The 16,014-nt window shown below is 49.1% G+C and overlaps 1 protein-coding gene across 1 annotated transcript in view; it reads right to left on the bottom strand.

Annotated features, from left to right (window-relative positions):
• Positions 1-9,247: 9,247 nt before the first annotated feature.
• The window catches only part of Vwce (von Willebrand factor C and EGF domains), a 35,569-nt gene continuing 28,802 nt past the window's right edge, over positions 9,248-16,014 (bottom strand). The window contains exons 16-20 of the mRNA XM_004667562.2: positions 14,704-14,786; positions 13,501-13,591; positions 13,338-13,420; positions 12,916-13,006; positions 9,248-10,231 (exon numbers count right to left, since the gene is read on the bottom strand). Of these exons, the coding sequence (XP_004667619.2) occupies positions 9,627-10,231; positions 12,916-13,006; positions 13,338-13,420; positions 13,501-13,591; positions 14,704-14,786 (953 nt within the window). The 3' untranslated portion in view covers positions 9,248-9,626. The remainder of the gene's footprint in view (positions 10,232-12,915; positions 13,007-13,337; positions 13,421-13,500; positions 13,592-14,703; positions 14,787-16,014) is intronic.

Raw genomic sequence — 16,014 nt, 5'->3', positions numbered from 1 at the left:
AGGAATGAGAAAGGAGCCTGAGGGTTTGCTCCAGCCTGAAGGAGACGCAACCACAACAACATGTGAGCTTGGTCAGATTCTGTGTCAGAAAGTAAGCATCACTGAGAAGGATAATCTTAGAACACATGGAAAAATTTAATATATGCTGGATGTTAGATAATATTGTGTAACTGGACTTTTAGGACAAAAGCCCAACTTTGGTAAGCCCAACAAGCTAGGCACAGCCATTTATCCCAATGTGTCAATTAAAAGATGGATAGGAGCCAGGCGTGTGGTGCATGCCTTTAGCCCCAGCACTTGGGAGGCTGAGCTGGGAGGATCTTGGTGAGTTCATGGCTAACTTGAGTCTAATTCCAGGTCAGCCTGGTCTAGAGTGACATACTCCCTCAAAAACCAAAAAAAAAAAAAAAATTTTTTTTTAAAGACGGGTACGGGCTGGAAAGATGACTCAGCAGTTAAAGGCACTTGTTTGCAAAGCTTGTTGGCCCAGGTTCAATTCTCCAGGATCCACATAAAGCCAGATGCACAAAGTGGCACAAGCATCTGGAGTTCATTTGCAGCAGCAAGAGGCCTTGAAGTAGCCCTTCTCATTAATTTTCCCTCTCCCCCTCTCTCTCCTTGAAAATAAATAAATGGGCTGGAGAGATGGCTTAACAGTTAGGCACTTTACTGGGAAGCCTAAGGACCCTGGTTCAAGGCTCTATTCCCCAGTACCCACATAAACCAGATACACAAGGTGGCACATGCATCTGGAGTTTGTTTGCAGTGGCTGGAGGCCCTGATGCTCCCATTCTCTCTCTCTCTTTGCCTCTTTCTCTGTCTGTCACTCTCAAATAAATAAATTAAAAAAAAATATCTTTTAAAGGATGAATAAAAGCCAGGTGTGGTGGCACATGTCTTTAATCCCAGCACTTGGAAGACAGAGGTAGGAGGATTGCCATGAGTTCAAAGCTATCCTGAGACTACATAGTGAATTCCAGGTTGTGGTGGTTTGATTCAGGTGTCCCCCATAAACTTAGGTGTTCTGAATGCTAGGTTCCCAGCTGATGGATATTTGGGAATTAATGCCTCCTGGAGGGAGTGTATTGTTGGGGGTGGGCTTATGGGCTTTATAGCCAGTTTCCCCATGCCAATGTTTGGCACACCCTCCTGTTGCTGTGGTCCACCTTATGTTGGCCAGGGGGTGATGTCCACCCTCTGCTCATGCCATCATTTTCCCCTGCCATTGTGGAGCTTCCCCTCGAGCCTGTAAACCAAAATAAACCTCTTTTTCCCAGAAGCTGCTCTTTGTTGGGTGATTTCTACTAGCAATGCGAACCAGACTGCAACACAGGTCCACCTGGGCTACAGTGAAACCCTTCCTCAAAAACCCAGGAAAAAAGCTGGGCGTGGTAGCACACGCCTTTAATCCCAGCACTCAGGAGGCAGAGGTTGGAGGACTGCTGAGAGTTCAAAGCCACCCTGAGATTTCAGGTCAGCCTGAGCCAGAGTGAGACCCTACCTTGAAAACCAAAACAAAACAAAACAAACAAAAAAAAAAAAACCAGGAAAAAAAAGATGAATAAAAATGAGAAGCAGAGATATGTAATTGATATTGCCACATTGGGAAAAATGGATAAAAGGGTCCAGTGACTGATCAGAATTTAAACTTAGAGGCTTAAAAATCCAGCTCCAGTTTCCTGCTAAAAATCCTCCTAGAGACTGAGATGGCTCAGTGGACAAAGTGCTTGTCACAGAAACATGAAGATCTGAGTTTGGATCCCCAGCACCTATGTAAAAGCCAGGCATGGGGCTGCACACCTATCATCCCAGAGCTGGAGAGGAGGAAGCAGGAGACTCCCCGGGGCTCGCTGGCTAGCCAAATTAGTGAGCTCCAGATTCAGTGAGAGTCTGTTTATAAATTAATAGATAGATAGATAGATAGATAGATAGATAGATAGATAGATAGATGATAGGGAGAGTGATTGAGGAAGATGCCAGACATCTCTAGTTTCCACAAACACATGTGCCCACACACAAACATGCATACACACACATATAAATAAAAAAAAAAAAAATCAGGCTTTCTTCCAGCCCTGACAGCTGCAGACATGGTCTTGAGAGCAAGTGACTCATTTGTGTTGGGCCAGAGAAAGAATGGAGATTAAACGGAAAAGAAAGCTAAAGCACAAGTCGTTGTCTCTTCCTTAACAAAACAACGTAGTGGTACCAGCATCCTCCTGAACCCCTGGGCTTTTGTAGGCCTCCCTCACTCCCACCCACACTGAACATGGCACACACCACAGGGAACTGAGCCAGCCCGCAGTCCTCCGTCTCCCACCATGGGAGGCAAGCAACGGCCCCTGCCTGCTCCATTGTGTAGTCTGCCCGGCACGCTGAGGACAGCTCTCTGCCATTGTTGGACACTACGAGCCCTGTCATGTACTCCTTAGTTTGAAGAAATTGGCTTGGCTACCCAAACCCACGCAATATCTGCTTTTATAGCTCTCTGGGGACTGGAGAGATGGCTTAGGGGTTAAGGTGCTTGCCTGCGAAGCCTAAGGACCTAGGTTCGATTCCCCAGGACCCACGTAAGCCAGATGCACAAGGTGACACATGTGTCTGGAGTTCACTTGCAACGGCTAGAGGCCCTGACACACTCATTCTTTCTCTCTCTCTCTCTTGCTCACTCTCTATCTCAAATATAAGTAAATAAATAACATATAGCTCTCTGGGGTGTACATCCTCAACCAGGGAAGCGATGTCTTGAAGCCATGCCTGCTCCTAACAAGGCGCCTTGGCTGCCCTTAGAACTACCCGACTCGGTCTCCTGGCTGGCTCTGCGCAGGGCGTCCCGCTGCTCCTGCCCACACTTGTGGCTGGCAGACAGAGTCCTCGTTGTTATGTGTGTATCTGACAGGCCGCAAAAATAGCATGTCTAGCTTCATCCTGTCCTTGCACTGGCACCATGCCCTCATAACCACCCCTTCCATGATCCAGGTGGCCACCTCAAGTGAGCACACGGGATACCTGCCTGTCTGTCCCTTCAGAGCATCTAAGAGAGTTCCTCTGATGGGAATCAGTATATCTTTATAGTGCCACAGGACTGGTGCCCCACGCAGGATCCCTTTAATAGGTCAGGTCTCTGTTGCCCTCCTGCCTGCCATTGGCCACTGTCCATGAGTCAGTAGGAACCCACATTCTGGGTCTATGAGTACAGTTCAGCTCCTCAGCATGCAAGCCAGCCCACCTAGCTGATTTCTTCCATCACTAAGTCATTGTTCCAAATGCCACAGAGGAACCACCATCCACATACCAAGCAGTCCTCTGCCGGCCAGTTATTGAAAACTGTCATAGGCGGGGATCTAACTTGTCAGTGCCACCTCCTGGCATGGAAATCACGTGGTCCCACACAAATTATTTCCACCTTCTTACGGAACCCCCAGGTGAGGGTTTCCCTGACATCATCGTAAACACTTTTAAACTTTAACACTTTTACTAAAACATTTCCAGGCCATTTTTCCTCGCTCAGTCATAGAAGTGGCATCCTCCCCATGAAAGCCCCAGCCTGGTGGCACAGGACTGGACTCCCAGCTACTCTGTAGGATAAGGCAGAAGGATCACAAATTCAAGGTCTGTCCCTAGAAACCCTGACTAGAAACGCCAAAAGAAAAAAAAAAAAAAGCCTCACAAAGACTAGGCTGAGGATTTTGATCTGAAGGTACCACATGGTCAGAGTGCCACCCAGAAGGCAAAGATATATCACTCTGGGAATAGAAAGGAAGAATGGAAAAAGCCGGGCATGGTGGTGCACGCCTTTAATTCCAGCATGCAGGAGACAGAGGTAGGAAGATCACCATGAGTTCAAGGCCAGCCTGAGACTACATAGTGGATTCCAGGTCAGCTTGAGCTAGAGTGAGATGCTACCTTGAAAAACCAAAAAAAAAAAAAAAAAAAAAAAAGAAGAAGAAGAATAGGAATTTCCAGAAGGGGGGAAAAAACTGGTAATTGCTTGGCTTTGCTCAAGCTTGCCACAGAGGGGAGGGGCAGACTGGAGAGAAGGAGGGCAGAGGATGTGGAGGGCAGAGACACGGAGAACAGAGACAGCAAGGGCAGAGCAGACACAGAGGGAGCCAGGGAAAACACAGAGAGGCCCAGGTAGAACCAAAGGAGAGCAGGGGAGAGTCAAAAGCAGCAGCACCGGGCACAGAGCTGTACACCTTTAACCCCAGCACTCAGGAGGCAAAGGTAAGAGGACCACTGTGAGTTCAAGGCCGGCCTGGAACTACAGAGTGAGCTCCCAGGCAGCCTAGACTAGATTGAGACCATACTTCAAAAAACAGACAAGCAAAAAGAAGCAGCAAGGCATGGAGGGAGTGTAGGGCAGAGAGAGACCCACACCAGAAAGGCCAGGCATGGACACACTGATGTCCTTGGTGCTTCTAGTTCATCCAGCATGAGGTCAGGGCTTCATTGCAAGAACACTATGACTCTTACTCATGGCCCAAGAGCCTGATCTGCCTTGTGGTGGACACTGTGTGTTATGCTACAGAGCCTGTGGTCAAGGCATGGCCGCCAAAGCCCACCAGACTTGGACCCAACTGCTTCTAAGCTGAGGCCCTCAGGAAAGTCATTCAAATTCCTTAAGACTCTGTTTCCTGATATGTGAACCAGAGCCACTGGTATCTACCATCAGAGGCTTACTTAATTAGCCCCGTACAGGTAGAGTTTTGTTTGTGTGGGGCTGAGGAAGAACCCACAGCCTTGTGCATGCTACTATTGAACTGCACCCCCAGGCCCACAGTAAGGATTTTTGGAATACCTAGCACAGGACCCTCAGTAAAAGGTTACTAAATGCCGGGTGTGGTGGCTCACACCTTTAATTCCAGCACTTTGGAGGCCAAGGTAGGAGGATCTCTATTAAAAAAAATATTACTAAGAGGATGCAAATAAATCATATGAAATCTTCCGGTTTCAGACAATGGAACACTCAGGAGCCATAGATCATTAGAAAATTTTCAGTGCCAGGGATGGGATACCTCCAGTGGGTTGTTGGCCAGGAAGGTCCCTGATGCCCCCAAAACATTATAGGCCATTGCCGAGGCCCTTGGTTTCCCACCAGGAATAGATGCTAAGACCCTATTGCTGAAGACTCCACATACTTGGGCTGCAAGGCCACTGAGAAATCCTGCTGGAAATGAGCTGATAACCTCCTCCATGTAGACCAGCTGACAGAAAGCTGGAAGAAGCCATTCTGCATGTAGTTCAATGGGAGAAAGAGATACCACCTGTGAAGATACTCAACAGTGGACACTGCAAGCCTTATAATTGGCCAGCCAGGCCAAATGAGCCAACGGCTACAATAGTGGCATTATCTGTCATGGTGGAAACCAACTGCCCTCCAATTGGACTGGAGGCCGGCTCCATTGGGGGGAAACATAACCCTGACACTGAAAACTTAAAACAGGGGTAGTCATGAGCCCTAGGGGTGTAACATCTGCTGAAAAATGTATATACTATGCTTACCAAACTGCCCAGTAAGCCCTTTTCTTAATATTTATACCCTTATATTTACACTACTCTCACTTTGGGTAGAGAATCTTCTCTTTTCAGATGCCAGTGACCTTGGGATGACTCAGAAGGTATCATAGTGCTGGAAAGAAGTGACTGGAATACTGAGTAACATCTCAACCACACCTTCCAAGGCTCAGGGTCTAATGTGGAAGAGGTGGCGGAAAGAATGTAAGAGCCAAAGGAAGGGTAGGACTCCTTACAACGTGCTCCCTCCAGACATAAAATGGTCTGGATATTCATGACCTCATAGTGTCTGACACTACCTACACAAGACCATCATAAAAGGAGGAGAAGATCATGACATTAAAGTAAAAGAGAGACTGATTGAGATGGGGAGGGAATATGATGGAGAATGGAATTTCAAAGCGGAAAGTAGGGGGGAGGGTATTACCATGGGATATTTTTTATAATCATGGAAAATGTTAATAAAAATTGAGAAAAAAAATTAGCCGGTGTGGTGGTACATGCCTTTAATCCCAGCACTCAGGAGGAGGCAGAGGTAGGAGGATCACTGTAAGATCAAGGCCACCCTGAGACTACATAGAGAATTCCAGGTCAGCATGAGCTAAAGTGAGACCTTACCTCAAAAACCAAATGCATACACACACACACACACATATACATACATATACACACACACACAGGTGTAGCTATGTATATGTGTGTGTATGTGTAGCCATATATATATGTGTGTGTGTGTGTGTGTATATATATATGTATATATATATATATATATATATATATATATATATATATATATACACACACACACACACATACATGTAGCTTGGTTGGTAGAATGCTTGCCTAGCATGCATGAAACCCTGGGTTTGATCCCTAGCACCCTATAAACTTGGCATGATTGGGAAGGTCTATAAATCCCAGCACTTGGAATGTAGAGACAGGAGGATCAGAAGTTCAAGGTCATCCTTGGCTACATAGCCAGTTGGAATCCAGACTGTGCTACATGAAACCATGTCTCAAAGGAAGAAAGAAAGTATAATCTTTTGGTCCAGGAACGTTATCTTAAAGATAAAATTTAAAACTACCTAAGTATGAGGTATTCTTTGAAGCATCATGTGTAAAAGACGACTTGAAATGACCCAGTGTGCTTTATGGGGCATGGTGATTCAGCCCTCCATGGCTGCAAGCAGAAAAGGCGCTCAGCTGGAAATAAGCTATAAACAAACACTGATACACAGCAGCACCTCCACTGTGATCACAGTATGTGCTGGGTCTGCACAAAGGAACTCAGGAAGATGTTTCAGACCAGAAACCATTGTGAGAGGAAGAGGGAAACCAGGTGGATGTGGGATGAGGCAATTTCTAATCAAGTATGATTTTTATCTAGTTTTATTTTGAACAATGTGGGTATGTTATACATCAAAATGAGTTGTTCAAAGCTATTCCGCAACTTCTTTGAACCCTACTGTAATCTGTCTTCAGGCCCAGTCACCTAAGAATGCCTTCCAAAATTATGTTTCTTTTAAAAATATTTATCTATTTATTTACAAGGAGAGAGAGAGAGAAGAGAGAGGAGAGAGAAGACAGACAGAGAGAATGTGCACTAGGGCCTCCAGCTGCTGCAAACGAACTCCAGATGCATGAACTACTGGGCATCTGGCTTTAGGTGTATACTGGGAAATCTAACTTGAGTTGTTTGGCTTTGCAGACAAGTACCTTAACCACTGACTGAGCAATCTCTCTAACCCCATAATTTAGTTTCTTGAGCCAGGTAATCCTTGAACCTGTAATCCTAGCACTTGGGAGGATGAGGCAGGAGGATTAGCAAATTTCAGGCCAGCCCGGGCTACCATGGGAGATCATATCTCAAAAACACAAAACAGGGCTGGAGGGATGGCTTACCAGTTAAGGCACTTGTTTGCAAAGCCTAAGGACCCAGGTTCGATTCCCCAGTACTCACTCAAACCAGATGCACAAGATGTTGCATGCATCTGGAATTCATTTGCAGTGGCTGGAGGCCCTGATACACCCATGTTCTCTCTCTCTCTGTCTCTCTCTCTCAAATAAATAAATATTTTTTAAAAAACACAAAACAAACAAACAACAGGTCTGGTCATTTGCCCCTTTGGATAGCTTCCAGGATCAGGAAAACAGACACTGTGGACACTTTCTCCATCCCATAATTCTTCTCAGATCCTAAAGTAAAATTTGTCGGGTAAGGCAAAAGATGGGGGCATTTCCATCCAAGAACACCATCCCCTTGCTGGTTGGAGCCCAGGCTTCTGAGAATTCAGATAGCTCATCTGTTCAAAGCCCTCCATGCCCAGCGGAGTCTTCCACTTAATCCCCAGCCTCCTCAAGGCAGCCAGCCTAGGCAAGGGCCACACTCCTTGAGACTTCCCCTAGCAGCAGGACATGTTCTTAGCCAGTCTCATCCCACCAGGAGCCCCATGACATGTCCGTGATGCTGTCTGCTCTCAGGGAGAACGCTCACCCACCCCAGAGACACTAAGCGGGGACTTCACTGTGGATGCCCCAGTAAGAGTCCATCAGAGGTCCCCTAACACTTCCTCCCTGAGATTGCCTGTGTCTAAAGTAAGGAGAATGGAGGCAGGCTTGGGCCTTGAGGATACTAGCAGCATCGGCTGGGGGCCCAAGAGCCCCAGAGCAAAGGTCAGCCAGTGGAACAGCTATCTGTGTTTTCACTCTCATGGGACGGTCCCGAAGCCTGGTCACATAGTCTCCCAACAGATCCCCAGAGGCCTCTGCCAGTGTTCACACAGTGCATCGTGACTGGTCTCCCCCCCCCATACTCATCACATCTGTAGCTCCATCCAGATCCACTTTGTGGGGAGCCCAAACTAAGATAAGTGTTGTAAACCCCCCCCCCCACTATAAACTGTCCACTTCCTCCCTGAACTCCAGCCAAAGAACCAGTTCAAGTGAGATGAGGAGGAGCCAGGTTCAGGAAGCATGAGGTAGGTATAGCCACAGAAAGCTACGTAACCTCAGAACACTCTCCCAGCCTCTGCGGGCCTCAGCTATAAGACTGGGAAGACAAAGGGAATTCTGATAGTTGCAAGGATGTGTGGGGTTCTGTGCACATATGGCTCTGCTATCTGTGGTCCTGGAACGGGTCCCCAGTGGGTCCTGAGGCAGTTATACTTTGATTAGAGCCCAATCCTCCATCAGCATCTGGGCCAGATTACCCCGATGGCCTTTGTAGCCAGGAACCACATCAGCAGACCCATCACCCTGGAGCATCTTAACAGGCCAGAGGAGGGGCAGGAAGAGGATAGTCTCTGCAATGGGGAGGAGGCATGTCACACACTAGGATACAGCTCACCCCACAGCCCTCGTGGGAGTCAGTAATAGAAGCCGGTGATGTGGTGACCATGGAACTGTCTCCCAGCCCCATTTCACTTCTCTTGAGAATCCCCTTTCCTGGTTTGCTGATGCTGCTGACCTCCCCCACCCATCATCAGCCGGCTTGCCTGCCTGCAGTTCATCTTAGTGCTTTCTTCCCAGCAAAGCATCTCCAGCCATCTATCTTCTCAAGTGTCTAGGAGTCAACTTCTAAGACCACAGATGAGTACCTGAGACCCCTCCCCGGCCCAAGCGGTACAGGTGACTTTCCATCAGTAGGTTGGGGAAAGGGTGGTTCTATACCAGCTGGGGGAGGCCTGGGGCAGCATTCCCCACCCCATGAGATATGAATAAGCAAAGCATCTGGGGAAACCAGGACAGCCTTTAATCAGGACATCTCAGATAAGAATGCATAGCAGCTGTGCCTCCAGTCGCAGCGGGATGTCAGCCCCATGTGACTCTGCTCAGAGCGGGCTCACCAGCCCCAACCTTCTCACAAGACAAGGCAACTGTGCAGCCTATGGAGAACGCTGACCACAGAGAAAACCATCTATGTAATTCTCAGGAAGACTTCCATGCCTCCAGGGGCAAGATGATATCAGCCTTGAGGGTTTCATCCCAACCAGGAGCTTATGTGGGAGAGAACCTTTGGTGGCCCACCAGGTATGCCCTCCAGGCCCAAGCATACTCCCTGAACCACTTGGCAAAGCTCTGTCCAGAATCTCCCAGGCACAGTGACCTGCTCAAATTGTAGACTCTTCCTTCCTTGCAGTCCCTACTGTGGGCTGCTGAGGGCCAGGGTCGGGGGTGGCCATGAGGGCTGCAGAGAGCGTGTGAGGTCTCAAGGGGGTGCTAGGGGTCTCTGAGGGGCCAGGGTCTGTTGTGGAAGGTGCTGAAGCTTTGGTCGTGGGGGTGACAGGCAGAAACCAGCTGGACCTTGTCCAGGCCCTGGAGGCTAACAAGGAGCGCTCTGGAGTAACAGGTGGTGAAGGAGCCCCCAGGGAGGCTGGAGGTAGAGTAGAGGAGGGTCCAGAAAGGACAGACGGCCCTGTTGAGGGCTCAGGGGGGAGGCTGATTCTGGCCTCCCCTAGCTCCACTGGGGGTAAGGATGATGCCTGGGCTCCTGGCAGGCCTGTGGGTACCATATGCACATTAGACCGGTTTGTCCTTAAGAGCAGCTGCAGGAAGTGGAGTGTGGGTCTTGTAGGTGATTCTGGCAGGAGCCCCAGGCAGGAGCTACAGTTGGCAGGGATCTTGGTGTCTCCACGGGGGCTCCGAGCAGCCTTGTCGAGTGCCAGGTCTCCATGAAGTGAGAGCCACGGACCTTCTTCTGGAGGAGACAGGTACTCTGGAGAGAGGGGGAAAGAGAGGCACAAGGGGACTTCTCACTGACTGAGGAGAGACACCTCAGCATTCCTGGTAAGAGCAGCTGGCTCTTGCCTTCAAAGACAGAGGACTGAAAAGGACTCATACATAGGGAGGGAGGGGACACTTCACCAACATGGCCCTACCACAACTGTGCAGTGTGATTTGTGCAAGGCACGGAACTCTCCTGGGTATCACCGCTGAGACACCCTGGGGCAGAATGAAAGGGTGTACGGGACATCTCAGTCTAAATATTCAGGTCAGCTATAGACTGTGGGTGTCAGTGACATATCAGTATAGACACACCACTAACAACAGAGGTACGCACCACTTTGCTGTGGGATACTGATAGCGGGGAAGGCAGTGGGTGTGTGGAGTCAGATATATACAGAAACGCTATTCTTGCCTTTAATCCCAGCACTTGGGAGGCAGAGGTAGGAGGATCGCCGTGAGTTCAAGGCCACCCTGAGACTACAGAGTTAATTCCAGGTCAGCCTGGACCAGAGTGAGACACTACCTCGAAAAACCAAAAAAAAAAAAAAAAAAAAAAAGAAACGCTATTCTTTCCACTCAGGATTTTTTGTTTTGTTTTGTTTTGTTGTGTTGTGTTGTGTTGTGTTTTTTGAGGTAGGGTCTCACTCTAGCCCAGACTGTCCTGGAATTCACTATACAATTTCAGGGTGGCCTCAAGCCACTACACCTGGCGGACATTCAGTTTTGCTATGAACCTAAAATTATTATTTTAAAAATAGTGTAGGCCAGGTGTGGTGGCGCACGCCTTTAATCCCAGCACTTGGGAGGCAGAGGTAGGAGGATCTCCATGAGTTAAAGACCACCCTGAGACTACATAGTGAATTCCAAGTCAGCTGGGCTACAGTGAGACCCTACCTCGAAAAACCAAAAAAAAAAGAAGCCCTGTGAGGAAGGTTACATAACTCTGACACTCTGACTAGCTAACAACCACGGAACGGTACGCATTAACTGTGTGAACTGGGCGGGATATGAATTATACATAAAGGAAGCTGTTATATTTTACACTCATCACAAGGAAGCAGTTTCTATTCTCCTTCAATGAAAAAGGTGGTGTTCCTTAAAGAGCACTTTTGGTGGGAAGAGGCATGTGGCAAGCACAGGCAAGGCAGGAGGTTCTGAGAATAGGAATTGGCTCAGCACTCCTCTTTGAGCCTCAGTTTCCTCATGTGGAGGAGTGCCAACGAGCCCAGGGAAGGAAAGAAAGGCCCTAGGCTTCAGTCCAGCAGCAATAGCTAGAAGCATTGCTTCTCCCAGTCCCTCCCCATCTGGAAAGTGGAGATAATGCTAGCTGCCAACCTGAGAAGGCAGATGCTCAGTGGCCACCTGGTTGCAGGCTAAAAGTCTCTAGACAGCCAGAGGAACGGTAAGTGTCTGTTTTAAGTTGTGTGCCACTCTAAGTAACATGACGGAGCCTCATACTACATGGCCCAGGCCATGACTCATGCTTTGCCACCATGGGAGGGGTCAGCCTAGTACTCACTGAGTTTTCCTGGTTATCAGATTGATGGTGGAGTTCAATATAGTCCACAGTTTCAGACAGCCACTGAGCATCTCAGAATGTATGCCTTATAGGAAGTGCATTGTGGATGAAGGAAGAAAATGAGGAAGACACAGAAAAACAGGATATAAGAAAGGGAGGAAAGGAGAGATGGAGGGAGGGCAGGAAACTCTTATAATCAGAACGGTTCCAGTGACTAACAGACTGTTTTAAAAGGCTAGCTGTGATCCACATGTATACTCTGGGACTGTATAGCAGGTAGCTGTGCCCTGGTTTGTAACTGTGAAAAAGATCCACACGGACTAGCCAGGTCTGGTAGCACATGTGTGCAGTCCCAGCACTCAAAAGTTTGAGGCAGGAGGAGTGCTTCAATCTAAGAGTTCATAGCCAGCCTGCACAACAACAAAATCCCATATATATATATATATATATATATATATATATATATATATATATATATATAAACAGAGGGGGTGGGGCAGGCAGGCAGGAGAGATGGCTCAGCAGTTAAGGCACCTACCTGAAAAGCCAAAGGACTCAGGTTCAATTCCCCAGGACCCCCATAAAGCCAGATGCACAAGGTGGTGTATGCATCTGGAGTTCATTTGCAGCAGCTGAAGGCCCTGGTGTGCCCATTCTCTCTCTCTCTCTCTCTACCTGCCTCTTTCTCAAATAAACAAATCAAAATATTTTTTTTTAAAAAAAAAAAGAAGCCGGGCATGGTGGCATACACCTTTATCCCAGCATTTGGGAGGCAGAGGTAGGAGTTCGAGGCCACCCTGAGACCATGTAGTAAATTTCAGGTCGACCATGAAAAACTTAAAAAAAGAGAGAGAGATAGAGAGAAGTGGGAGATGAGGGATGGTGGATTACTCAGTCAGAGGCAGAGCACTGGCCTGACATACACAAGGCTCTAAGCTTGATCTGCAGCATAAATAAATAAACAAGAAAACATCAGGTGGCACATTAGGGTATGGCAGAATGGACTACTCAGGAAACCCCACCACAGCCATGTGATCTTGAGCAAACCATGCTCCCTGTGTGAGCCAGGATTCCTACGGCAGTCCTTTCCAAGCCTGATGTCTCTAAGCTCACAGTGGAAGATGGTGAAAGCCCAGGATGCAGAGCCTGCTTACCTTGGCAGGAGGAGCAGCAGTCTCCTGGTGATAGGGAGGGGTCAGCACAGGCCCGCTGGCAGGGGACCCTCTCGCAGCTCACCTCCCCCAGCTGGAACAGAAGGACACCTGTGAGGAAGCCCAGAGCATCTCTCCCACCCAGAGCAAGGCCCTCCAGAGCCTCCTGTGGCAGCCGTGGGATCCACAAGAGGGTGTCAGGCAGAGACCACAGTGCCTAAGAATTACATTACAATAGGTAATGCCGGCCATGGCAGGCCACCTTCATCTGGACTTGCACGTAGGGGCGCAGGTGGCCAGAAGACCCGGTGTCCCAGCAACTGATGACAGGTGAACAGTAGCAATACAGGCACGTTGGCTCAGGTGTTCTGTATGTGGCAAGAATCAGACCTGGCTGGCAGTCCTGGCTTCCCAGGCCAGCTTACCTGGCACACGCACCGTGTACAGGGTTCGTTGTCCAAGGTGAACACCTGGCCGTTCACCACCTTCCTTCCCTCGTAGTTGCAGTCTGCAGAGGCAGAGACAGGCTCTTATGGAAGAGCCCGGCCCACCAGGGAACCTCGGGTGCGGGCAGCTGCTCCCACTCACCACGGCACACGGGACAGCACTCGCCGTCAGGGTGGAAGGGGTAGGTGCAGGTGATGGGGCAGTCCACCGGCGAACAGGCCACTGAGCCCAGCTGCAGGATACAAAACGCACAAAGCCCTTCACTGAGGGCAGCTGGTGGGACAACGGGGAAGGCGCAGGGCACACAGCAATGTATTCCCACACGAGCACACGTGAGACATCCATGGAGGGACAGGATGGGGACGGGGTGCCGTGTGCTCAGTCAGGATTCTTCCCACTAGAACATGAATCTCACAAGAACGGGGTCTGACCAACCCAACGGGTGGCCTGTTGAGCAAATACAGAACTGCCCAGCAGAGCTTCACAGCAAAGACCAGAGGAGGGCGGGGGCAGGGCTCAGCGACACTTGCCCAGCATATGTGAGGCCCTGGGTACCATGCCCAGCACCACGAGAGAGAGAGAGAAAGAGAGAGAGAGAGAGTAAACTGGGGAAAAAGGACCCAAAGAATGTGGCTGTGAGTAGATGGGGCCAATGGGCAGTAGGTCACTGAGGCCATGGAGATGTTGACTCTGAGTTTCCCAACCTTCCTGTCAATTTTTGGCCCTTTTCACACACAACCAGAGCGAGGCTTGCCGGCTGCTCACACTGCAGCCGCAGCCAGCATGAGCAGCTTTAGCGTGACAAGCAGTGGGAGTTTTGTCCTGCAATTTCAAACGCTAAATCACTGCACGTACTATCGGGTGTATTTTTCACATGGAGACACGGGATGGCTCAGGGGTATAAGCTTGGATCTAGAGTGAACAAGGCTCGGTGCATGGCATCGCTCTGGGATCATGAACAAATAACTTGGTCTCTGCGCGCTGGTTCTCTCACCCACAAACAAGAAGAACCTCCAGTGGATTCACTGAGCTTGTGCACAACAAGGTCTGAGAACAAGTGGCCGGCATGTAGCAAGAGCTCAAGTGGGGGCATATTTCAAAGGCCCTGACTCCCCCACCCTGCTGCATGAGTCTCTGAGCCATTAGCACGGGGAGTCAGCCTCCATGACCCAGAGTCAGGGAGCCTTGGCTGACCAGGGTTCCAACTGTTCCCTGGCCCTGGTTGGAGAGTCATCCAAGGTAGCCTGGGAGGAGGAGCTGACTTCCACTAGGAGGAGCAATGGCCCTTCTCTGGGGTGCTGGGGCTGAGGTCTGGGGCTCGGGTCAGGTCAGGGGAATGCCTACCAGGCAGATGCAACTCAGGCAGGGGTCCAGCACTGACGGGAAGGTCTCATTGTTGTAGAAGATTCTGCCTGTGTAGGTGCAGCCTGCCAGACAGAGCAAGCGGTAAGCAGCAGCCAAGGGGGGTAGGGGTGGCTGGTGGCAACCAGGTGTATATCCAGGGCAAAGGTCAGAAGACTATCTGGATAGCAAAGGTCAGGCTGCACACCTTCCTAGGCAGTCACCCTGAAGTTAGGCAAGTGACAAACACTCCTCGGAATAGGTGCCCCTGGTTTTCTCTACGGGATGAAGCAAGGGGTTCACAGTGTCTTGGTTTTTAGTGTCCTCGCCCGTGGGGTGGGGGCTGCTGAGGACAGCAGGGGTGGGAACAGCAGAGGGCCAGGAGACACACAGGTCTGTGTCCCTCCCCACTCAGCCAGCCACAACTACCTGTCCATTTCCCCAAAAGCCCCCATTCTGATACTCCCCAGAGGCTTTATCTGAATGAAGCCATTGGGATGCAATTGGTTACATACTGCTAAGTGCAAAAGCAGGTGCTGAACTAATGGAACATGCCCATTAATACCAGCTGTCAGCAGACTAAAACAGGAGGATGGTGAGTTCCAGGCCAGCCTAGGCAACTTAGTGAATTTGAGGCCAGGATGTATTACACAGCAAGACCCTGTCTTAAAAATAAATAAGCAAGTAAAAATAAAAAAAAAAAAAAATAAAAGCAGGGAGATGGAGAAATGGCTTAACAGTTAAGACACTTGTCTGCAAAGCCAAAGAACACAGGTTCGATTCCCCAGGACCTACATAAGCCAGATGCACAAGGTGGCATATGTGTCTGGAATTTGTCTACAGCAGCTGGAGGCCCTGGCCCATTCTCTCTCTCAAATAAATAAATAAATAAATATGGGTTTTTTTTCTTTTGGTTTTTCGAGGTAGGGTCTCATTCTAGCCCAGGCTGACCTAGTCATACATAGTCTCAGGGTGGCCTCAAATTCATAGCAATCCTCCTACCTCTATCTCCTGAGTGCGGGGATTAAAGGCATGTGCCAGCACACCCAGCTTTACACCAGGCTTATTTATTTATTAGAGATACACAGAGAGAGTGAGAGTGAGAATGGGTGCACCAGGGCCTCTAGCCACTGCAAATGAACTCCAGATGCATGCACCACCATGTGCATCTGGCTTACATGGGACCTGGAGAATCAAACCTGGGTCCTTAGGCTTCACAGGCAAGTGCCTTAACCACTAAGCCATCTCTCCAGCCCTATGTCAGGCTTTTTATATGAGAACCTGAACTCAGATCTTCATGCTTGCATAGTAAGC

This window comes from Jaculus jaculus, chromosome 1, assembly GCF_020740685.1.
Source record: "Jaculus jaculus isolate mJacJac1 chromosome 1, mJacJac1.mat.Y.cur, whole genome shotgun sequence".
In the NCBI taxonomy this organism is placed as follows: Eukaryota; Metazoa; Chordata; class Mammalia; order Rodentia; family Dipodidae; genus Jaculus; species Jaculus jaculus.
This window is presented reverse-complemented; position numbering and strand designations above follow the sequence as displayed.